The sequence below is a fragment of the Salminus brasiliensis genome, chromosome 6 (assembly GCF_030463535.1).
Source record: "Salminus brasiliensis chromosome 6, fSalBra1.hap2, whole genome shotgun sequence".
Classification (NCBI taxonomy): domain Eukaryota; kingdom Metazoa; phylum Chordata; class Actinopteri; order Characiformes; family Bryconidae; genus Salminus; species Salminus brasiliensis.
Window position 1 is genome coordinate 15,735,024 of NC_132883.1, and position 25,108 is coordinate 15,760,131.

The 25,108-nt window shown below is 40.4% G+C and overlaps 2 protein-coding genes across 2 annotated transcripts; one reads left to right on the top strand and one right to left on the bottom strand.

The window, feature by feature from the left end:
• Positions 1-10,512: 10,512 nt before the first annotated feature.
• On the top strand, positions 10,513-14,724 carry emilin3a (elastin microfibril interfacer 3a). The gene is made up of 4 exons (XM_072681220.1): positions 10,513-10,673; positions 11,591-11,710; positions 11,865-12,538; positions 12,764-14,724. Exons 1-4 carry the CDS (start codon positions 10,513-10,515, stop codon positions 14,722-14,724), a joined length of 2,916 nt encoding a protein of 971 aa, XP_072537321.1.
• Positions 14,725-17,501: 2,777 nt separating this feature from the next.
• Positions 17,502-24,797, bottom strand: plp2a (proteolipid protein 2a). The gene is made up of 5 exons (XM_072681221.1): positions 24,684-24,797; positions 21,068-21,223; positions 20,628-20,726; positions 20,209-20,302; positions 17,502-17,650 (listed from the first exon to the last, which is right to left on the bottom strand). The coding sequence occupies exons 1-5, from the start codon at positions 24,774-24,776 to the stop codon at positions 17,502-17,504; spliced, it is 591 nt and encodes a 196-aa protein (XP_072537322.1). The 5' UTR covers positions 24,777-24,797.
• Between the last annotated feature and the right edge of the window lie 311 nt (positions 24,798-25,108).

Genomic DNA, 25,108 nt, shown 5'->3' on the forward strand with positions numbered 1-25,108 from the left:
TCTCCATTTCTCCTCTCCTCTGAGTTCTTCTGGAGTCTCGTGAGAACTGGGCGTCCTGTAGTGTCCCACGCTGCCTACCGATCAGGCTGCGCGCGGAGCCTCTAATTAGTGGGAGCTTTGAGAAAGAAAAAAAAACAGACACACAAAAAACGTGGGTTCACGAGCCTGAAAAAATAACCAGGGAAATGAATTTATGGAACTGCTTTATTATTAGATATCCTTCCGTAGAGCTTTTTATATTCCATATTTTTCATAGTCACTGCAGTTAATCATTACTATGGCATCCTCAGCAGCAACAACAACAACAATAACAATATCCTAAAAATAATATGCTCAAAATGAAATGCTTGTAACAGCGACTTAATGTAACGAGCAGTACACTCGATCTGCTAACGCTGAAGAGAAAATAGGAACAACGGCTTGCTTATCTTCCCTCTTAACCATCAACTCTTGTGTCAAGTCCTAAGTGGCACTTCTTGAAAAAACCTGAAAGGAAAGGCAGCGTTCGGTTTAAGCAGCATTGTGCAGTAAAAGCTCCATCTGTGTGTATATTGCTTTAGCATACTGTATATGGGTTCCCTCTGAAAGCCCGGCCATGTGTGAAGGGTGCGGTGAAGAGCTGAGGCTGCAGCTGCTACTGTAGTGCCGGCTGGCTGACGATACAGTCGCTGAACACTAGAGGGCAGCACTTCACTGGCTCGTTTCAGTTGTTGAGCAATACTACGAACAGTACTGTCAAGAACAGGTATCACGCTTTTACATTCTTTAGCATAGCTTTGAGGATACCTAAAATAGATGGCATTATTAAACAGAAATATCACTGTTTGACAAATATTTAAGAGCCATTGTTCTATTTTAATATTTCTTAAAGTGACATTCACTTTTAGTTGCTGTGAACTCTGTACTGTTTGAACTCATGGTTGTGATTTCACACATCTGCATATGGCTTCCCAATCAGTCTATGGTTAGGAGGAGTGGTTCAGCTCAGCCTGCTCTTTGTATTTAATGAAGAAATGGCAGTTAACAGAAATTAGGTGTGTGTGTGGGGGGGGGTCAAGTTGGAGATCAACACTTTCCAAGAGCTCATAGGATTACTAAAGGCATATCAAAATGCATATTTGGCTGCAAAATACCTTCAGATGAGCGTTACCTTTAAAGCAACCGTTGTTCTGACTAGGGGTGCCATGCCACTGTGTTGCAGGCTACAGTTATGAGTGGTTCAGCCCAGCACTTACACTTCCGCACAGTGAAATAGGGCAAATATGCGGCTAACCCTGCTGAGATTTGTGACTGCAGCACCGCTTTTTCACACTACAACTGTATCACTCCGCTGACAATTGAAAGGCAAGTCTGTGCACTCGGTGGCCGGTTTCGCAACAGCTCCGTCCAGTCACACAAGACCAGGCTCCCATCTTTTGGAGTGGGGAGAGACCAAAATACTGTAAACTTAAGTCCAATTACTTCAAAACCATATTTTGAAAATCTGGCAAGAAACTAATGAGTAAACTGTAGCGTTTGAGTACTGTTCCTGCACACATCTCCACATCGCGGAGGAGCACACAGACCTTCTTCCGCTCGTGGCGTAATCAGCAAGCTGAAGGGCGGGACTTTAGGAGACCTCCCCTTCATATTTCAATTAGAGGCCAGTGTCCACATTCATGACTTCGACCGTTCTGTCCGTACCACAAAAGATGAACCTTATAGTATAAGCAGCTATCTTGGACTAGGCTCTCGTACTGGGCTCAACATGCTTAACGTAGCTAGCTTAACGAACCTCCACTCAGTCGGGTCTGGCGTTTTGAGGTTGTTTCCGGTTGCATAGCAAAACTCATGTGTTGTGGAACTACTTTATGGCGGAAGGAACGGGCAGTTTGAAGTGCAATTCAGAGCTTCTGTGATATATTTGGTTTCTTTAGTTTGGTGAAAACTGTTGTATAACATGTCTTAACCACTCAAGGTCATGTGAGAGTCACCAGTAACATCACATCGGCTGTGATGGTCTACGGCACGAGCCTCCCCCTCGTGTTCTACTGCTTACATAAACATTCCACTGTGATTGTGAGTGTGTAGCCTAACTATCTTCCAGTACTGTTTTAGAGGAAGGTCAGCATCTACAGTTACCATCCAATAGCAAAAATGTTTAATTTAACTTCTTATAACCAACATATCAGTGGACAATAGCGTGTGGTGATTCTACTTATATAGAATTGTATTTTTTTCTAATGTTGTATTATTTGTAATGGCGTAAGACTATCTGTCAGTCTGAAATAGCCCAACAACAGTCTGTTTAATTCTAGGGGATAAAGAGGAGTTGTAAAATGAATGCAGAAGTCAAATGAATTAAGACACAAATGCCTCAGAAGAAGAGGGTCCGTTAGTTGCAGCTGGCTGCCATTCACCATGAGTAAGGGCTAAGGGCTGAAAAACAGTGTTACCTTTTTATCATTTCACTGCAAGATTTAGCTTGATCTTTTAGTCAAATGAGTCACTGTTTTATTATAAATGTCAGAATGTTGCAACTTGGCGACACTTCCAGTAGAGTAACAGTTCCCACACTTTAGGGAGACAAGTAATGAGGAGCAGCTGGAACACTCTTAATACACCCAATCAGAAAAATCTGGAAGAGCGATAACACTTTCTACCCATATTCATATTGAGGTTTTCCCTCTGAGCCTGCTTCTGATTTCAGACACAGACATCAGCTTAATTACTGTTTACAGTACGGGGCTAAAAATTCATGAGTTTGTAGCTCGCAGTAAGAAAAAGAACAGTGTCAGGGGAACGGAGACGGCAAGTAAAAGTGCCTCATTTCTCAGTACAATAATACAATATTAATTCCGCTGAAAGATTTATCATTAGAATGAAATGGTTACACAACAAGAAAGCTTTGTTCACAGCTCTTCCAGGTAAGACTGAGAGAAATGGTTCTACTAAATGGTAACATTACACAAAAGAACTAAATCCGCTGGACATGTTGTGACAGGGTCTTTTCTGTTGACATTTATGCTGATCTAAGAGACAGTACAAACTAAGCTATCACACTTTTAGAAACACTTACTGGGGCACTTACAGGGCTCAAAGTGGCTCAGTGTGCATGACTTAGAACTAGGAGCCATGCTGCTTTGCCATCAGTGGACGGAGCCTGGGAGAGCACAGTTGGCAGGATGGGTAGTTGGGGCTCTTTCCCCTAGTCACTCTTAAAGCGATGTTGGCCGGCACAGGCGTCTGTTAGCTTCCCTCCGAGCTTGTCGGCCTCCCGGCAATGTCGCATCAGTGTATTTCACGTATCAAAGGAGGCGCGTCCTTGGCCTCCTAGTGTTGGGAGCATTGCCAGTGCCTAGGGGGAGCTACAAACAGGTGGGTCAAGCAGTACCAGTGTATCTACACTCAGTGGCCATTTTATCAGAAACACTTGCCACATACAGTGCATGCAAAAGTTACTGTGAATAGTTAAGTGAGTAGATCAGTCCCTCTTTACCTCAGTATTTCTATTTTGTAAATATATATGTTCTTTTTTACCACTGTGAGGAACGATGCACTTAAGTTTCTCACTCACCTTACAGCTATATAATGTGATGTGACAGTAAACGTGATTTGATTTGATTACCCTGTCCATCAGAAGTAAAGGACTATTACAGAGCCACAGCTGATAAGATGTTGTTTGAGTGGTGGATCATTCAGAACACAGCAGTGATACCAATGTGGTAGTGGTATGGTATTGTGATTTGCGCTGGTCTTTCTCCATATTCTCCATTGATGAATTAGCTACAGGGTTGTCGAAGGATTGTGTAGTAACAGAATAACTATGATCAGTAATAGGAAACCTACAAAGAACATCAGTATGGTACCTACAAGTGTTTCTGAAGGTAGGTATACCAAATTCTGACAACTTGATTTATAGTCCAAGTCAGGATTCCAAGCTCTATATGGTCTATTCAGTTCATTTGAGAACATTGGTCAGGATTTATTAAATATTAAATAGCTACACATTGGCACTATTATCAGATAATACAGTTGACAAAATACACTGTGACACCCCTTCTAAAGAATGCATTCAGTTGCACCCATTGTATGCAAATGTACACACACAGCTTGTCTAATACCTGTAGAAAAGAAGTTTCAGATAAACATGAACATATTGCCATATCTAATGTCAGGCCTGGGCTAGAGGGTTTAAAGCCCCCCACCCCCCCACCCCCACCCCCCCCCCCCCAGCATTGAGCTGTGAAGCATTGGAACATTACAGGAACTGTGTTCTCTGGGATGACAGAGGGTGCTCCAGCAAGTATTTTTGGAATGAATTGGGGAGTTAGGAATGAGGTGGGGTGGTGATCATCCAACACCCTGACCTTACTAATGTTAATGTCGCTGAATGCAATCAAATTCTCACAGCAAGGCTCCAAACTCACCTTTTTTAATACGCTTGATTTTGGAATAACAATTAATGATCAGGTGTCCCAATACTTTTCTTCATGTAGTGTATTAATCCATGGTGTGCACCTGTGGATAACCAACATATCTAGATCAAGATAACATGAACAAAAGCTGATGATGACAAACAAATATGTGATATTTGTGATAAGTAATTTATATTACTTTATATTTATTACTATAATACACACACTTTTGTGAGTAAGAATTAATATTCTTGAATTGAATAATATTTGCCCATTAGTGTTAAGGGCGATTAATTGCATGCACATGCACAGGTTGTGTAATCTCACGGAAAGCATTGGCAATTGAATTTGACTCACTACACAGGGGCCTAAGGTCACCATGCCCAATACTAAGCTTTAGCTATAAGGATATACATCCCTAGCATTGGGCTATGAAACATTGGAACTGTGTTCTTTGCAAAGATTGAGCTCCAATTCAATACCTTTGGGATGAAATGGGATGGAGTATCACCTTACATCAGTACTGACCACGTTAACATTCCTGTGGCTTAAAGCAAATGAACTGAGCTTGGCAAACTCAGTACAACATTTTAATCAACAATAGTGACCAGTGGAGTCAGTTGTCAGTAGTCAGCTGTGCCTAATGTATCTTTATTGCAGTAAAGGCCACAGCAGAAGAAATAGATATAGTCAAAACATGGCTGTTTTGTCTCTAACCTTTTAAAAAGCCTTGTTTCCGGATCATTCTTCTCGCAACACTGTGTCGTGTGCAGTGTGCGGCCCTGAGCCACACTCCAAACACATCAGCTCTGTCTGGACAAACACAGAGCTGACTTTACAGTCAGGGGTTGAATGTGGACGCTTGGTGCTATCTATAAACAGGGAGGAAAACACTCACCAGAAGAGGCGAATACAGGCTAAAGAAAGGAGAAAGAAAAGAGCAATTATGCCCTTTTAGACTGACAGGCTTCAGTCAAGTTGCTAGTTCTCAGGCGTGTACACACCCTTTGCTCACTTTCCATGTTCTGCACCCTCTAAATCACTTCCCAGCTACAGGTTCCACAAGGTACAAATTGTAGTCAGAGGGGAAAGAAGGAACCCCACCTCGTTTAGACACTGAGTTATTTGATGGCCATGGGTGGTGCCTAGTATTAGAATAAAGGCTGGCTTTCTTCTGGGCAGGTGATTCTGGCTGTGAACAGCCGCTCCATTGTAACGCCACTTCTGACACATTTCCTGGGTGGGGGTGGCTGTGTGGAAAGGAAAGTGTGCTGTGTGGCACTGATCTGGTGAATGGTCAGTACTTATAAACCATACAAATAAACCAACAGACCTTCTCCTTTGGTTAATCTGAAAGTGGACTTGACCTGTGCAGATACTTAATCATTGGGCTCTACGCTCTTATGAAGTATATACTAGAAAGGGTTCTTTAGAGCAATGGCATAGAAGAACATTATTCAGTTCCCCAAAGAAATATGTGTATGAGTGTGAGGAACCCTTTTGAAGTTTAATGATATTCTGTGCAAAGAAAATGTATTTTATTCAGTAATTCAATAATGGGCAGAGCTACATTTCACAACATTAGATTATATAAAAGATTAAAAAAGGAATGGGTGAGGCAGCTTGTATTGTTTCAAGCCATGCTTTATTTGGATGTCTGCCTTTTCATCAGCTGTAAAAGCAGCAAATAAAAACATATCTTTATGACTTTATTTTACTTTTTTTTTTCAAGTGTAAGACATGCTTTGAATTGACCAACTGAACTTCATTAAATCAATAACTTCATAATAATTTCAGAAAAATTTGCCTGTATGCCTATACTTAAGTGAAAGAATGGGTACTCTCAAACTCTCAAAAATGACAAACAGATAGAACAATGTTAATCAAACATATCAAATGTCCCTTTCTTCTTAAAACATTCTAAGCATTTTTAATTTTGTCAGATAATCAAGATAATTCAATAATCAAGGTTCCCTACAAGAAAAAGACCCATACATTTAGTTGTAGAGTCAGAGAACTAACAGATTGCAAAAAGTAAGAAGGAGTATAAGGCTTCATCAGGTCACATGTCACACATGTAACAATAATTGATTACATTTATTAGATGTAAGAATAGACGATCAGTTAAATAATCAGCTGAAGAATATTCGGCCGCGTCCAATACTTTGACAGTCAGAAACTGAAATAATATTACTGTTGTACGTTTGTTGGGCTGATGCTGATATGATCAGCATAAGAATGCAAACACAACCCAGATTTTGTAAAGAGATGTCCAACAGGTACAGAGTAAACAATGATGGCCCAGGAACTGATCCTTGTGGGACACCTTGGCATGCAATTTTGTTACTGTCTAACAAACTGAGAATGATCTGAGAGGTGAGATTTGCACAAAGTAAGATCAGTTCCAGATATATCCCAGACATATTTCCAACTGGTCTTGCAGAAGAGTGTGATAGATCATTAGGACATATCATTAGGATGAAGCCACATTTCTTTTAATGAAAAGTCGCTTAAGCTCATCATCACTAATAGCCATTTCAAGAGTGCACTTTTGTTCATTAAAGAACTCAATTAAATGGAGCAAGTCTTAAATCATGGAAAAACAAAACCAGGAGCCAGTTTTGTTTACACCAGAGTGGCTCTTTATATTATAGTAACTGTAACTTTGAGCTTATCACATTCTACAGCTATGTCTGAAACATGCTAGTTTGCTCTGTCACTATATTTAGTAAGTATTCAAATGCAGTGACTCCTGCTCCTCATACTTCTCACTAACACACTGCACTCCCACTCTTCCTCCTCTTCCCCAGCACTATGTGGTATTGTACAAGTGTGGTATTGAGACTACTGGATGGTACTGCGTAGTATTGAGGCTGTTACACCAGCAAGCAAAAAGGTTCTGTGTAGTACTTTAAAAAGGGTTCTTTGACTCATGCTGAATGCTTTTCGGTGCTACACTTACATAGCTCTTTATTATTTAGTTTTTTGTTCTAAAACAGCCTCAATTCGTTGTGGTATGGATTTCACAAGATGTTGGAAGAATTTTATTAAGATCATGGTTCATGTTGACACGATGGCATCATTCCATTCTTGCACATTTTTCAGGAGCACTTTCTGTGGTGAATCTTTCGTTGTACCACACCCCAAAGCTGGGGAGATTTGATTCAGATTTAGTGACTAGGAATATCCTATTTTACCACAGATTAACTGCAAACAGACGAGGCTATGGTTTTCCAGTCTTCAACTGGTGAGCCTGTGCCCACTGCAGCCTTAGATTTCTGTTCTTGGCTGACAGAAGTGCAATCTGACATGGTCTTCTGCTGTTGTAGCACATCAAGGTTCAATGTGTTGTCCATTCTGAGATTTTGTATAGAGTGGTTATCTGGGGCAGATTTTAGTGAAATCGCTGAGCTCACGTTTTTCTCCATTCTAATGGTGGCTGCTGGCCTACATCTGAACGATCAATCTGAACAACCCATTAACCAGGCAAAAAACTTTTTGTTTGATTGTGTCATTGTTATTAAATCTTCCAGTTTTAATAACAATATAAAAATAACTTCCCCTATACTCCCCTATACTGTGCTCTCCTAAAATGCTGGTTCTTCACATGCAGAGCGCATATGCAGAGGTTTCTTTCTATTTACATTATAGTTATATAATTATATAGATATAGATTTGACTAGAAGATTTAATAAAAATTGTCATATCATATTAACATTTTAAAAATATATATATATATTTTGATTGACTAAAAAAATGAAAAAATGCAAATACAAAACAACAAATCTTTCAAAATAATACCCATGTACAGTACAGAGGTTCTGTACAGGGATTTGGAATTGCTCACATGATGTGTTTATCCCATCTGCTCACATAAAGCAGATTCTCTATCCCTTGTAGATGCTCTACACTTGAAGGCCACACACCCTTTTATCATACTTTCCTAAGTTTTAAAAATGAATGAAAGGGCCTGCACATGTTCTGCACTGCTGTCTGCAGACCACAGACGACAGTGGTTGGATTTTTTTCCTCAGAGGAGTTCCCAACACATTTTCACAAGTTGTCTGTATTTCACTTAGTGAATCTTGTGGTATTGTGCATCATCTTGTTGGAATAACCGTCACTCTTGCAGTTTTCCTCCCTTCATTCACATCAAACAACAGCTGCTACACAGTTTAGGTTTGTGCAACGTGATCTGTCAGATTTTTTTTTTTTTTTGCGCTCAAAAGAAATTCTGAATGAAAGTGGCAGAATGTTTTTTTTCTTCAAGTTGCAGAAAGGAGTCAGAATGGAGGCCTGGCTAGAGAGCTGTCCGAGCCGCTGCTTCAGAACAGTGCAGCTTTCGGAAACAAGGTAAACACTGTCGGCTTATTAACCACTGCGGCTAAACAAAGGCATGTGTTGTTTTTAAGGTTTGAGGTGGGGTGGGTGTTTGCCCACTGTGTGAGTGTGTGTGCGTGGGCTGATTTACTGAGCTAGAGAGGGTGTTTTGTTTTCTCACTTTCTCCCAGATGTGGTCCAAGTGTTTGAAATTGGGTTTCAGCCACATCTGCAAGACCGCAAAACCATAACTAAGGGTACGTCTAAAATCACATGCTGTGTGCTCAGTTAACTAACTAATAAATTCCTCTCTGCATTACAGCACACACAACATAACTGGACTGAATCCTACGAATGTTATGTTTTCTTTATCTTACATCCAGTAATCTTTCCTCTCCTGTGTGGGCATGCCTTTCCCCCCATTATGGCTATTTTGGTCCTATCAGGTAATTGTCGTAATTTACATTTAAAGTAGTTGTGTTTATCTGAGTTAAAGTGTGTTTACTCCTCACGTATGTGTCAGTGTGGCTGTTTGTGTGAGGCTGCAAGGCCATATGTTGTCTTTACTGTGATAAAGGTTATAGACCCTAAACACCCTAGTTAGAGTCCATTGCACTGTATGGTGTCACCAAGTAACAAATAATACAGTCCATCATTTCTTCCATCATTTGAAAACTTCCCAGTATGTAAGCATTTCCTGAAAGTTGTTTTGCATCAATAAATGTTCTATAGTATAGATATACACTTTTTTGAGAAAAGTATTGGGACATCTGCTCATTCATTGTTTCTTTTAAAATCAAGTGCATTAAATATAGCTTATCTGGCTTTTGTTAAACTGTCTCTACTGTCGAGGGAAGAGTGTTGGTGAGGTCAGAATGTTGGATGATCACCACCCTACCTCATCCCCAACTCATCCCAGAAGTAACGGATGAAGCACCATCATTGCAGGGAACACAGTTCCATGCCTGGCATTAATGATTATGGTGCCAATAGGTTCCTGTTTATCTGCTCCAAAGAGTCCTATTCCATTAGTGATACTTATCCACAGGGACGAGACTGGACTAAGCTGTGTGTGTGTGCATTTGCTTATCTGTGTCAGCAATGGCACAAATGGCTAAATGCATTCATTAAAAGGAGTGTCTACAAACATTTGCACAATCCATGATAATGGACATTATACATGTAGTCTAACTGTGCTGCCTTTTTTCCATACACTGAAAAATATTTTAATATTCTGTCCGAGTTCAGTCTTTCGATTAAATGAAAAAGATTTGGACGAATGCTTCTTTTCAGGCTCTTATCCTATCCTCTCATCTCATCACAGCAATTTCCCGAACCACTGAGCCTTACATGATCACTGTGCTATTAGGGCCAGATCCCAAACTGCCACACTTCTGTCCATTTAGTGGCACAGGGGGCGGGTCTATGTAAATAGGGTCACTCAGGGCTTTATTAGGTAGGTGGCTGTGGGCACTAGTGGCCAGACCTCAGCAGCCTACAGAACATCACCACAACACAGGAACACTTAACTTACTGCCTGCACTGTTGGAGGGATCTCACACTTTCTTTGGTTCTTCTCCAGCATACAATCTTTTCTTCGTCTTCTTTTTTACCAAGGCAGACTAACCGGAAATGTGTAATGGGCAGAGTCCATTTTAAAGACTTTTTCCTCAGTGCTGACCGTACGTTTTGATTATTTTGTTGCTTGGTGTCAAACCTTTCGTTTGTCCAAGGAGGCTTAAGCTTCTTCTGTTTGCTTACTTTCACTTTTGATGACCACCTCACTCCAGTGAAGATGCTCTTGCCATGTTTCCTCAGCCCACTCCTTTTTCTGAGTGCTAGTTTAGCTGTCGTCAAAGCTTTTGGGTCTTTCAATCCTAATGACAACCGTTTCAGCCTCTACAAGTCAGGGCCCAGTCCCCACTACAGCTCTGGGAAACCCACCGCAAGACACAAGTGAGTATCAGCAGTTTTTCCTATGTTAACATATTTAATCTAAAGAGTTCTTTGGAGGGGTGCCATTGATGAGTGCTCATTAACCCTCCTGTTGGAGCTCCGCCTTCCTGCAGACTGTCCCTCCAACCCTAACCAACCACAATCTGATTGTAAACTATCGGAAGTCCTTGATAAGCTGGACAGGGCCTTGGTTTGAGTCGGAGGTGATACCTGCTGCATCTCCAGCTTTCATGGAAGAACCTTTTATTGGATGCTTCTTTAAAGAACCATGTTTATAAATAAGATGTGTGAATGTCAATCATCTTTTTAAAGGTTATGGTAAAGGTAGACAATGTAAATGAATAAATGCCAACATTTATTTTTAAGAATGCAAGAATTTAAGCTGCACTGATTAATGTGATCCTGGTGTCTTAATCAGTAAACACAGCTGGCAATCAGTTTAGCTGTTTGTGTTCTCAGAAAGGAGGCTGCTATTTCAGAATTGATGTCACATACCCGTATAAAAAAAACCCATAATAATGTTTTTCTTACTCGTTGGCTATTGTGCTTTGGCTGTTTACCTGTATGCCATTATTCAAACATTTACTTCAGGTACCTTTAAATGAAAATGCTTCAACACAAACAGTTTCAACACATAACAAAGCCTTTAGTTGTCATTGTAAACATTGCAATTTAAGCATTTCTGAGGAATGCCATTTGATTACTTTCTTTGTAAAGTTTTGCACTATTTTCTTTGTTTACTTTGATGTAAAAGTTTCTAAAAAGAAACAAAAGCCTTTCCGATATGATGATTAGAGCTGGAGACATGTTAAATATAAATGTAATATGTTAAAATATAAATAGATTGCGAAGTGATCATCCTTTATTCCCAAATAAGCATCTTTTTAACATTTTTCTTTCCTCTTCTCTCTGCTTAGAAACCACTGCGCATATGTAGTAGAAAAAAGCGTATCCTATACTATTCAGGACGGGGTTGCTCCTTTTGTAAAGGCGGAGTACAACAAGTGTACCTGGGGGAAGAAATGTCCAACAGTAAAGTAAGTACTACTGTGTTAAACTGGGGCTGCTCTCTTGAGATTTTTGTATATATATATTTTAACAATAAAAATTACATTTTAAATTATGTTTTTTTTTTTTTTTTAATTAAAAACTTAAATTAAAACAGCATTACTTACATTTTTGCATTTTTAGGTACCGGATGTTGTACAGGCCGATGTATAAAGTGATACACAAGACCATGACTGAGTTAGAGTGGCGTTGTTGTCCTGGATTCACTGGTGTTGGTTGTAATGCTGGACCTGCAGCCTATGGAATGAAGGCAATGCCCCCATTCAAAGGTCCTATGCCTACCCACAAGGGTCCTATGCCCTCTGGTAAAGGTCCTCAACCATCTATTAAAGGACCTATGCCACCCTTCAAGGGTCCAATGCCTGCTTTCAAAGGAAACACACCTTCTTATAAGGGTCCAGCCATTCCTTATAAGGGGCCAATGCCTTCATACAAAGGCCCAATGCGCCAACCAGTCTATAAAGGAAACCCCTGGGATCAACCCTACACAACATCTGATAGAGTGGGTGGCTACCCTGGAAATAACATTGCACCGTCCTATTCAGAAACTTCATTTGAGTCTAATCCTGATCACCTGGAACCGGAGATGGGTCCACTTGACACATTGCCAGAAGAGCACAATCCTCTAACCGATGATCAAGATCCCATACCTGATACACTGATTCCAGATGATCATGAGCCAATAACAGATTACCAAGATCCCTTGCCAGATCACCAGAGTTCGAATGAACAACACCCAGAGAGAGAGCTAATTCCTGAGGCACAGGCGCCCTCTGGTGACAGTGAGCTAAACCCTGGTGAGTCTACTAGTTTTTTCTCAACCTTATAAAATAAAATCTGTAGTTCTTTTCAGGTAAATGATTGTTTATGCACTGTACACATATGTTTATTCATTGCTGTAAAAGAAAATATAATATATAATTGTAATCCTACTTTTGCTGATTCTAATCCACTGACTGATTTAATCATTCATCATAATTTGACAAACATTGCCTAATTCCCATCTCCTAATCTCACTATAGACCCTAAAGAGGACAGCGTCACAGTCGACCGTTTGAACCGAATGGAGGAGGATGTGCAGCGACTCTCACTGGGTCTGGAAACTCTTCGTGGTAAGGTCACTGGCTTAGAGGACCACTTACGCACCTCGCTCCGGGAGGACGCCAATCGCATGCTCTCTGCCCTCCTGTCTGCAGCTCCAGCCCCAGCTACATCTCAGCACTCCACTGTTGGTTTTGGAGACCTGCCTGGTGGGGCCCCTGATATTGAGGGCATGGAAATGGTGGGGCAGTTCCCACAGTTGAGTGAGCTGGCTGAAAAAGTGGAAAAGCTGCGCACAGAGCTACTGTCTAAGAGCACAGAGCTGGCAGAGTTAAGAGGAACAGTCCTGAGCCACAATGGAACACTGCAGAAACTAAATGTTGGGGCAGTGAATCTCACAGGCTCTCAACAAGCCCTAGAGACACTTGTGGAGTCAAAACTCGGTGACACAAGGGTAGCTATCCTAGAGGGCTTTGAGAGGCGTGTAGAGAGTGTGGAGGAACGTTTCATGGGTCGGGCCACAGAAGTGCGTCTGCAGTGCAGGAAGGACCTGATGGAGGGACAAGAGCAGCTGGAGCAGGTCCTAAATAGTAGCATGGCAGGCTTGAGGAACGAGTTTAGAAAGTTCCATGGCCAGCTGCAAGATCTTGAACCTGAGGACGTCTGCTGCACTGCAGTGTCAGGTATGACCGACAGGCTGGTTCTGCTGGAGAGGTCAATGGATGGTTTGAACCAGTCCCAAGTGCACCTAAAAGATGAACTAGGAAGCCACAAAGACCATGTGGAGGGCATGGTGGAGGGTAGACTGGTCTACGTGGAAGAAAAGCTGACCAAGACAGAGAAGCAACTGGGAGATGTTGATAGCGGAACATCAGTTAAGCTTGAGGCTTGTCTGGAGGAAAAGATGAAGGCTCTTGAAAATCGTCTCTTTGCAGCAGTAGAGGAACTTGGTAATGCCACAGCTCCAGCTCTGTTGGAAGGCCAGGCAGTGCCCACATTAGAAACAGAAGTTGAGTCCCTCAGGAAAAGGGTAGAGGTGGACGTAGACCGCTTTCAAAAGCAGCTCAGCTCTTTGGAGCTTCTCTGCAGTTCTTCTTGTGCCCCACAACCAGTTCTAACAGGGTTTGTTGCCCCACTGCTAACCCCGGAAGAAGAAATCAAGGACAACCATGAAAACCTTAATGGACAGCTTGATGCACAGACAGAACGTATGGACCGTCTGAATGCTACTCTGAACTCCCTGCTTATTCAGTTATCTGAGCGAAAGGAGGAGACGGGTCTTGAGGGTGAGGTCACCCTTCTGAAGGTAAATGTGCACTCTGTCAACCGCACCCTTTGTGGGCTGAAGGACACATTCGGGAAAGTAATGGAAGAAATGGGACACACCAACCTCACCTGGCAGGACCGCGAGGACAGGCTGGCACAGCAAGTTAAAGGTGTGGTGCAGCTGGTCGGACGGCAGGCCTCTATGTTGGGAACAGGAGAAAGGAGACTGACCCGCCTGAAGGGCGAGCTGCAGGACCTACGCCGTAGGCTGGCTGCCGAGCTTCAAGGCTGCCGCTCCACTGCCCTTGGTGTCCAGAAAGAGGTGACCGAGGTTGGTGGACGCGTAGCTCGTGTAGAAGGTCAGTGTGGTGGCCTGGCACGGCTGGCTGAAGACTTGGAGCTTATCCGAGGAGAACTGGACAAACATTCAGATGGGTACTTGTCCCAGGTCAACAGCACCCTCATCAACCATTCGCTCCAGCTATCTGAGCTTAAAAATGGCCTTAAAAACTGCACCGGGTCTTCAGGGCTCCCAAAGTCAACTGATGACCATATCATGACAACAAGTCGACCATGGCAAGAACCTCACACAGTTGAACCAATCTATCCAAGAGGAGACCAGTTCACAGACCCAACACAGTTGAGAGATGGTCTAGAACTCAGACAAGCTCCATAATGTGAAGAGCTTTACCTTAGAGTGACTTAGTCGTTGACCAGCCGAGCAATGTGTCTGATGCAAGACAGTGTTTACTGAAATGGTGCTAAACTGTTTAAAGGGACACATTGATTAAATGTGATTTTTTTTCTTTTGGTATGTTTTTTAGTATATTTTTTGTACTGATTGAAACTGTATGAGGGTGTATGTTGCTAGTTCTGTGTGAAATGTGTTTGTTGAGGAACATTGCAGGCACATGTGTCTATAAACAGACTGTCTGTTGAACTTTTTTACTTTCTGAATGTGTATGAATTGTGTCTTACAATGGCAGTGTTTTTTGATTACATGTTTCTATTAAAAAGTCAAATGTCATCATGAACATACATTTTCTTACATTAAAAACCACATGTATGAGGATCACAACATCCTTACATGACATAAGAAATCACAAAGTGAGAATAACAAATAACTGATATTTTAATTTTATTTTATTTTTGGTGACTAAACCATATCTTTAACCTGAGTACAAAAACAAAACAAGACAATGACAATTAGTTCTTCAAAACACATGAACTAATAATACTGCAGTTAAATTTAGGGGTCCTCTATTGTGGGGTTTTCTGAGACAGGGGTTTGAAGCTGTCCTGCTGTCCTGTGCCCCTTCATTTCAGGGCTCTTAACGTCAACGGATGACCACTTCATGACAACAAATCAACCATGGCAAGAAGGGTTCGAAGCTGTTCTGCTACCACATACTATCCTATGTCTGTGTCATTGAAGTTTCCACTCTTGTGCTGAACATCATCAGACAGATACAACTAGTGAGAGGAAGGAGAACCATTAGTTGTGGACAAAAGCACCACTTACTGCTGAACAGAGAAGAGCGAGGCACAAACAGACATGGACTAAAAAGTAACATGAATCTAGCTAATTTAACACACTCTTCAAAATAATGGCGCTACTTTATTCTTTGAGACTTCCATAGAGGAACCCATTTTGCTGTCATAAAGAACATTGTTTGTAAAAACATTAAAAGACTAATAAAAAGGTTCTCACATCTATCTCTTATACAAACATCTTGGGTGACATGGTTCTTAATGAAAGCAAACTGGTGGCAGCCGGTGATAGCTTCCTCTTTCTGCCATGTCCAGGTAGTGTAACCAGTGTTCCTTTAACTTTGACCTTGAGAACTTCAGCTGCATTTCTAGGAACATGCACTCCCTTTGTTACCATTCTGAATCCTTTTCCTTGTGTGTGCAAGGCTATGGTCTCTCCTCTGAACTTTTCAGACAACTCTCTTTACTTAGTCTTGCAGTTAAAGTCACAGTCAGCAAACCCTTAGCTAGTCCAGTATATGAGGTGTTTCATTTCAAGCACACCTGATGCAACTAATTAAGCACTTGTTTTGACACCTGATTTGCAAATATACACTCTTATGAGGGATTATGTTCATGGGATGAATCATTTCAACACTGCAGTAGTCTTTAAAAGTGGCATTTTATGACTGCTAAATACAACATGGATCTACCTAGTTTAATACACTTGATTCTTAATTGAAGCAAACTTTGATTTTATGGAAAGAACCATTTGATAAGCAGGCTTTGGACATCTTTTTGTGTTCCCAAAGCAACATTATTTGTGAATTATGTCTGCAATTGGGCAGATGTTTCAATTAAAGAGTTGTGTGTATAAGTCACAGAATTCACACCTACATCATTTTAATCCCCCTGATGGTACCCAAAATGTCATTTTAAAGCATGTAAATAACTTACACTAAGAGCTAGCCAGGCTAAAACATGGTGGGGTAAGGCATACAGTGTTATAAAAAGCCTTCTCAAATAAACAATAACAAACAAAATGAACTATATTTAATGTAAATATTTGCTAAATATAAAATATATCCATTTGTGGTCAATATAAATTTGCCAGCTTTGGCACAGCCTCTTTTCATTAAACAGTATTAAATTGTTTGCTTCAATATATCAGACCTTTCTCTAAATAGTGTATCATTAACACTGTTTATTACATGGTGCTTGTGCAACTGACTCTGTGACACCACCACCAATGAGGATATTGCCCTAATTTACCTCACACTGCAAGGTATTCACCAGTGGAGTCTGTGCAATTCAAATGCTTGCTCTAGCTACATCTAGTGGTTAAAATACACACATAGCTGGACAAAGCTCTGGATATTGAATACCCAACACTTGAGAGAGAGAACTAGTCAGTTTCAAGGCTGAATTTAATCATCAAGATGTTATCAGAAGGCCCACATACAGTTGCAATTAAAATGATGTAACCCAGCAAATTGGGTTTGTTAACAACATTTACAAACTCAGCTGTTCACAATAAACCAATCAAACAAGAATGATTTTACTAGCTCAACACAACTAATAGAACAAGTGCTTTCTCCACATTCAACACAAACGGACACTTTTAATGACCAAAGCAGTATGAGGACTTTTCAACCTCTTCACGACAAGCGTCTTTAATACGTCTTTAATCACCTTCTGCTGTTTTGACCTGCTGTTAACATGATGCATGGCCAGACACCAGCTTCTGGCTGCATTCCTGAGAAATCTTAGCCCATTCCTCATGGCCAATGGCCTCCAGTTCACTAATATTCATTGGCCTGCATGTTGCAATCCCACCAAAGCTTTTCTTTGCGACTGTGAAGACCATTCCAGAATTCTCCAGGACGTCTTTTGAAACTAAGCCTTGGTGGACGTTGAGGTATGCTTGGGATCACTGTCCTGTATGAAGGTCCAATTTTACCCACAGATTTCCTGATACTTGATTCAATCCATCTTGCCCTCCACACGCTGCAGGTTTCCAGTGCCACAGGGAGCAAAGCAGCCCCAGAGTGCCACTAAGCCACTGCCATGTTTCACTGTAGGCAGGGTGTTCTTCAGGATGTCCTTCAGACATACCGATGATGATGATAGGCCTGAAAAGTTCCAGAAACAGACTGGTTTTGAGCAGACTGGAGCCAACTGTTCTTGTGCTTTTGGGTCACAAGTGCCTGCTGCCACCAACTCTTGCTTCAGGTCTTTAGTTTATTAGGTTAGTCACTCGTGGGTTTTTCACCACCTGCCTTCTTAGCAATTTAATAGCAGCTGGTGATAGCTTCCTATTCTTGCTTCGTCCAGGTAGTGTAACCAGTGTTCCTTAGCCATGTTTCTAACATGCATTACAGTCAACAGACCCCTAACCAGTCCAGATATTTGATGATGTTTAGTCTCAAGCACACCTGATGCAACTAATTAAGCCCTTGTTTTGCCACCTGATTTTCAAATCTATGCTTATATGAGGGATTCTGTTCAGGGGTGAATAATTCTGAGACTGCAGAAGTCAATAAAAGTGGCATTGTGTGAATTTGGAGAATGCAGTTGTTATATTAGTTGTGTTGAGATATTTGCAATGGGGGTTAAATCATTTCAATTGCAACTCACTGTTAAAATATAAAATCCTTGAGGAATTTGTGGAGGTTTTTCAATGTAAAACTGTGGGGGTATCTCTTAAGGTGCTTTAAAGAACATTCAAGAAAAGTTTTTAGAAGAAAAAGGTTCCTTAAAGTACCTCCACAGTTTTAAATTGAAGAACTTCCAGAAATTCCTCATAGATCTTATATTTTTCACAGTGCCATATAGTCACTGTCCAAATAAATAAACAAATTAGAGCAGCAACACTTTCAATTATGTGAACATTTCATTATGAACGGACCAACAGAAATTCTCCAAAATGTACTATGGTAATGAAAATGACTGTGGAGAATGAAATGACACTAAAACCCTTATACCAAGGTTTAATCCTTTTTACTGCTATTTTACGTGAAAAATTACATAGCTTGATTTGATTGGACTACCTTGATTAAAGGTATCACTCGTGTTCACTTTACGTATCCATTCCCTTTAATGCCTTTAATTTGTATCTCTTGATGTGAGTATATTTCTTAAGTATGTATTTCTTTGGTATGTGCCTTTATGACAGGGCTTCTGAACCAGGGAGTCCTTCCTGTATGAAACCACACCGGGACCCTGTGTTTCTGTGGTTTCATAAGGTATGTCTGTGTGCCATTTGTTTTCTTTATAGATAAAGACAATACAAAGACAATCATATTAATCATTTTGTGTTGGACACAGATAGAATTTGGCCTCCATCTTTAACCCCTCTATGCAGTGAACACACACAGTGGACACTGCGGCGCATGGGGAGCAGAGAGGGTTGATGGTCTAGCTGCCAAGCCCATGTATCAAACCCACAACCCTGTCATTGTCAGGCCTGCGTTGTCTGGTTCTCCCCCGGGGTGTTCCCCAGACCCCGTCCCGATGCCCAAATAAGGAATCAGGGATTCCCTCGTTAAGCAGACAAGCAATACCTGGGACTGGAAATTCATAAGCCAATGCTATTCAAGCTTCCGTTGCTGCGAATTAGCTCTGTTGCAACCTCTGTACCACAGTGTTCAAAGGGGAAGTACATTGCTCTAGATATTTTATGTTTGGTCTGACTACTGTTGTTCATGTTTTCTTGGTTGCCCTGTTATTTAAGCCCTGTTTGTTTGCCACTATTCCTAGCTGTAGTTCTTAGTTCATCGTTTGGTTTGTTTTGATCCAAAGCCCTGCTTCGCTGTTTAAGTTCCTGTTCGTGCCTGCTCAGTTCATGTATCTCCTGTTATACCGTTCAGAGCCCTCCCAGTCCCAGGTGTCTGACGTTGCCCAGACTAAGTTGTCAAGTTCTGTTCGTTGTTTTCATGTTATGACCCTTAGATTGCTGTTTCTCTGCTTAGGCTTTTCTTGTTACTTTGTCTCCCTGTGTTCCATTGTTCATTAAAATCTTGCTTTGTCCAACCTTGCAAGTGTTTTCCTGTATCCTCACTGCCACGCCTGACCCAGCGCCATCAGTCATTAGTGCTCTAACCAGGGAACCACCACTGCACTCATAGATTCAGTCATTCATTGAGGGCTTGGTTATGCCCATCTCCAAACTATCCTACCTTGTAGGGAGAAGCAGCCTATGGTAGTGCAATAGAAAAGGTTACTTTGTGGAGATTATTTATGAATATTGATTTTTTTTTGTTTAATACCAGTGTTTTGAACCATGTGTAAGTCCACATTTAATAGTTTTGCTATGTAGTGATTGTTGCAATTATTTGTCTAATTTACATTTAATTTGCATAAAGTCATTACTTATTTGGCCAAGTTTAGCTGGGGGGGGGGCACCTAAGGGTTCTCTCTCTCTCTCCTTTTTTTTAACTACATTTAATATTACTCTTGCTTCGGTCAGTGATTAAAAATATGAAACCAATTGACATCAGTTATTATCATTTAGTTTTTTATGAACAACCTGGTGCACCCAGGTAAAAAACACACTATCAAGTGTTCTATCAGTACCGCTTAAGCGCAGCATTACATTTAACCAGTACCAATGTATCTGCCCAGCACTAGTTCTATTTTTGGTTTGGGAAGATGTGCTAAATTTTAGTGGCCTAGAAGAGAAAGCACTTACCCATGACCAGTGGTCTCTCTTTACTTGTCCTAATTTCTGTGAGGGTGACGTAAGCATCATAGCCATAGAGCGGTGATGCCAGTAGACCAATGACCTGAGAGATGGATATGTTTTAGAATTTTTTAGAACATTCACACAGCTACAGGACAAGGACTTTAGCATACACAAAAGTACTGGGACACCATTGGCTCATTTATTTTTCATCCTAAATCAAGGGTGTTAAAAAAGAGAGTTTATCCTGTTTTTGTTGGAGTAACACTTTCTAGTGTCCGAAGAAACCTTTCTACTAGATTTTGGAGCATTGCTCTGAGGGTTTGTAAGGATGGGTGGCTGGATGGACGGATAGATACAATTACAAAGATTACAAATTACAGATTACAAAAACAGACACACAGGTACACATGCATGCACACACTCACCCCTCCAATAATCTGTGGATTGTCTATCCATCGACCAGCCACACATAAGAGAGAGACGATGAAGTAGATGAGACAACCAGTAATTGCTCTGAAGAAGTCCTACAGAATGCAAATGACACATATGCATTGACTTGCATGGGTAAAGCAGTGAGCGAACAGTGGCTTATGTATTACATTTACATTACATTAATGTCATTTAGCTGACGCTTTTATCCAGAGCGACTTACAAGGTAACTCGTATTACAGAGGTGGGCCAATGTAGCGTTAGGAGTCTTGCCCAAGGACTCTTATTGGTGTAGCACAGCATAGTTACCCAGACTGGGAATCGAACCCCAGTCTCCCACATGGTGTGGTAGCTCAGTGGCAGGTAGTGGTATTATCTGTTGCGCCACACCAACCACCACATATAGTGTATAGTGTATCTGGAGGCCTCGTTTTACCGTCCACGGGAAGTTTATGAATCTGAAAGTAGTCTGCAGCTCCAGGGAAAAAATCATAAAGATGATGAAGGTGGAGATCAACTCCCACACGGCAGCCATGATGTAGTATCCAAACACTGACATAGAGAAGCAAATTATGACGCTGATGGACAGCACCTACGCATACAAGTGCAAGATAATGAAATGAGTCAGAGGAAGCAGAAAGGGTTTAACACACACTCTTTCCCATCCTCCACCCATCTTCCACCCTCCCTCCTCCTCTTCTAGCCACCTACATGTTGAAAGCCACCCGTTTAGATTGTTTAGTATTCATAAATGTACACCATATGGCCAAATGTTTGTGGACACCCCTTCTAATGAATGTATTCAGCTACTTTAAGTTGCACCCATTGCTGACACAGATGTGCAAACGCACATGCACAGCTTGTTTAGTCCATGTAGAAAAGTATTGCCAATTAAATAGGAGCAGGAAACCATGAGCCTATTGGCACCATGCCTAATGCCAGGCATGGGCTAGAGGGGACACATAGGACATGCTCTGTTTAGTTCCCTAGTCTAGAGGGTGGTACCATCTGATAGATTTCTTGATTAATTGACAGAGAAGCTTAGAGCAGTTAGTTTTTGTTACATTTAATTTGCTGTACCTTTTGACCTTAAAAATAAAGATATTTTTGGTATGGTAATATATTAACTGTGGTCAGTGCTAAAGTCCACCCTTCCAGAACTCTAGGCCACAAATGGATCTGAAAATGAAGCTAATCAATGCTTACATAGCAGAAGATAGATGGTAACTGGTTACTAGTTCTCATGTTAGTTAAAGGTAAAGGGGAATCAGTGGAGTGGAAGCGTGGTGATATATCAGGAAATCCTCTTAACTGTGGGCTATATCATGTTCCATCCTTCCTGTTTATACAATGTCTGTTATAGCTAGATATAAGTAGGGTTCCTGCTTGCACTTTTTTGAACAGGGGCACCGCATAGGAGGGAAAGTTAGGACATTTCTGAGAGCCTGTGACTGAGCCTCTTAAATGTATATGATGATATATATTTTTTATTTGAACCATGAAACCATTATTCATATAATTTTTTACTTGTCTTGCACCTGCATTGTCTGTTTTGCTTCCCCTCTTCGTTTTACATAAAATTGTCCCAACCGCCTGTTTAATAATTTACTTTTAATTTATAAGTATTTGTCTGAATATTTTGGAAGAATTGCTAAGTTATCTTACATTTTTAAGGTGGTGGGGCTGGACTTCTCGAAAGGTTAAGCAACTATCACTCTGAATGTGGTCTTTATATATGTGAGAGAAAGCCATCTTGACAGCCTGTACACCCACAGAAAGCTCATGGATTGGTTCAATCCAACATCATTAAGCACTGATGAATGAATGTATGTATGAATGTTTCTTGTACTCAGTCTAAAATTAGTGTTAGAGTAAATAAACACTTACTTTGATTCATTCTTATTTTCATAGGTGCCTAAAACGTTTGCTCAGCAAATTCTGTATATATAATAAGTTACAAAATTGTTGTGTACATTTCTGCTTTCAGGTATAGATTTCTGTGTTTGGTCTATGTACAGTGTTCCGTGGATGGTAACACTGAACAGTACACTTTAAAGACAATTATGATTCACGCTCAACACTTCCACTCGCTTTTACTTCTGACGCAACTTAAGTGTAAAACCGTAAGAGTCAGTATCAAACAGTCTCTCTTGCAGTAACCACATCCTCCTTATGGGGTTATCAGATGGGCAGCTGCTTACAGTGAACTTTACCAGACCACAGTTTATGTCCCAGCATTGTGAAATAAGCTTAATGTATTGGAGTGGAGTGGCATGAGTGCTTATCACCGCTGAGGTATCTGAAACAGGAGGGCACATTCAAACCCATTAATGACTCTATTTTTTTAAACTGATCAAACTTTATGGCTTTAAGTGAGTTTGTCACCTTAATAGGTTACATGGTCTCTGACGAATAACCAATTGCATATGTGAAAATAGATCAATATGTAAATGCACATAAAACTATTCAAATAGCCACAATTATTCACAAAGAGCAAAACCACAAGTGAGCCATAAATGGTTGTGAATAGACTAACAGGTCTGTTACAGGAAACAGGTGATTTTATGTGATCAGATGCCAGAAGTACTGCAGTTTAAAATATCACAGTAGGTAGATAGATTGACACAATTTTCTACCTACCACCACCCGAATCATGAACTCTGTCCCCAGACAATATCATGAGTATGTGGTTTGATGTTTTTATTTCCAGGTAATGAGTGATGAGTGAATTATTCCATTGCTTTTGACACAAGGGGATTTTCCTCATTTTCAAGATATTTCAGTGTATTTATACCATTAACCAAACATTAACAATGTACTGTGTTTTGATGTAAAAACACCACTAGATGCTTTCGCCCTAAAATGTATTTTAAAGTCAATCCATGGCAGAGAACTATAAGGTCAAATAGTCCCCAAAGAAACCTGGATATTACTAGGGTGTTGCCAGTGATACAAGATGTAACCTGATGTTCACATGTAAAAACTGTGATTTAAGATCTCTGTATTGTGATTATTTCTACTAGAGATTCTATAAAAGTTGTACTAGTAATAATATCCGATCTGCAGATCTACAAAGCCATTCTGATTAATCTAGATCATGGATATAGATATTGATATCCTCAGTGTAATTTTAATTAGTCATATGTTACCACTGATTTACATGAATTTTCATATTTTTACTAGTAAATTTAAGATATCTACAATCATTTTTAGAAATTGTAATTTCAGATATCTACACTGTAATTCTGAACTGTAAGAAGTCAAGCTCCACACAGGCCTATCTTTAAAGTTATCTTATTTAATCTTTCTAGTTGTAATATTCAGGTGCATATTTAAAATGTCTAATAATATTAACACTATTAATATCTAAAGCTACAGATATGTAGATATCCAGAATGTCTTGCAAGTAATTCTAAATCTTTTTAATTGCACTAATTACAATTAAAAACTATGATTCACATAATTCAATGGTAACATACTCCTTATCATATTATTACGACTAGTCAGAATGGCTATTTAGATTTACATGTCTGATATTATTACTAGCAAATATTTCACATCTGTCTGAAATGTGAATTTCTACTAAGAGAAGTGCTTTTACTGGTTAAAAATTAGTTGTGGCTTGTGTTACAGAACAGAACTAATTGTGAAAAAATTGTGTGTGTTTTAGTTTCTGTTTTAGTTACTAAACTTTGTAATGGCTGTTACAGCCAACTCTTCCAGTCTGTTACAGTTAATCTGTAACCTCTTAAACAGCTTATGGTCTGTGGGCAGACTGAAAGTGTACGGTTTATACAGTTTGTAGAGAAATGTCCCTGTAGTTCCTGAATAATACACCTTAGTGTGTTAAGGGGTTAACTTTGTGTAACGTTTGCACACTTTGCTTACTGCTGATATTGTTGATAAAGAGGAGGTATACAATTTAGTATACAATTAATATAAGGTATAACATGTTTTCATATATTTTTTATCACCCTCTGTTCTGTCAACACATTTATATGAACAAGAATCATCTTATATATGATCAGGAATCATTATTACTGTGTACTTACAATCTCGGCCATTAGAATGAGCCCCTTCTTCGTAATTGTTGTGTAAATAAACGTCTTCTGCATCATGTTTTCTTGCGAGGGTGTATCAGCCATCTTTTCACACTGCTTCAAAAACAATTCAGAACTAAATTTGTTTCAGGTTGCAGCAAGCTGGACGGATGAGCGTGCTTAGCAAAAGGAGTAAAAACAGAATACTCAAGTAAAACCACAGAGTGGATGTGCGTCAACGACGGCAATGAAATGTGGTATTCTCTCTTCTACTTCATCCCCTCCCAAAATATGCGTAGATCAACCACATCTCCGCCTGCCACAGCCATTTCTCCTTCCGAAGCACCTGCCTCTTTCTCTCTCTCTCTTCCTGTGTAGCAAATCAAATAGGCTGTGGCATACTAGCAATGATTGATTGTTATAAACGAGCCCAAAGT

Bases quoted from the DNA above. Each gene is read 5' to 3' on its own strand.
- emilin3a (XM_072681220.1), top strand. From the start codon at position 10,513: ATGCTCTTGCCATGTTTCCTCAGCCCACTCCTTTTTCTGAGTGCTAGT. The intron at 10,674-11,590 runs GTGAGTATCAGC...CTCTCTGCTTAG, and splicing joins AAACCCACCGCAAGACACAA to AAACCACTGCGCATATGTAG. The intron at 12,539-12,763 runs GTGAGTCTACTA...ATCTCACTATAG, and splicing joins TGACAGTGAGCTAAACCCTG to ACCCTAAAGAGGACAGCGTC.
- plp2a (XM_072681221.1), bottom strand. From the start codon at position 24,776: ATGGCTGATACACCCTCGCAAGAAAACATGATGCAGAAGACGTTTATT. The intron at 21,224-24,683 runs GTAAGTACACAG...TTGTATGCGTAG, and splicing joins TCATTCTAATGGCCGAGATT to GTGCTGTCCATCAGCGTCAT. The intron at 20,727-21,067 runs GTAAAACGAGGC...TGCATTCTGTAG, and splicing joins TCATAAACTTCCCGTGGACG to GACTTCTTCAGAGCAATTAC.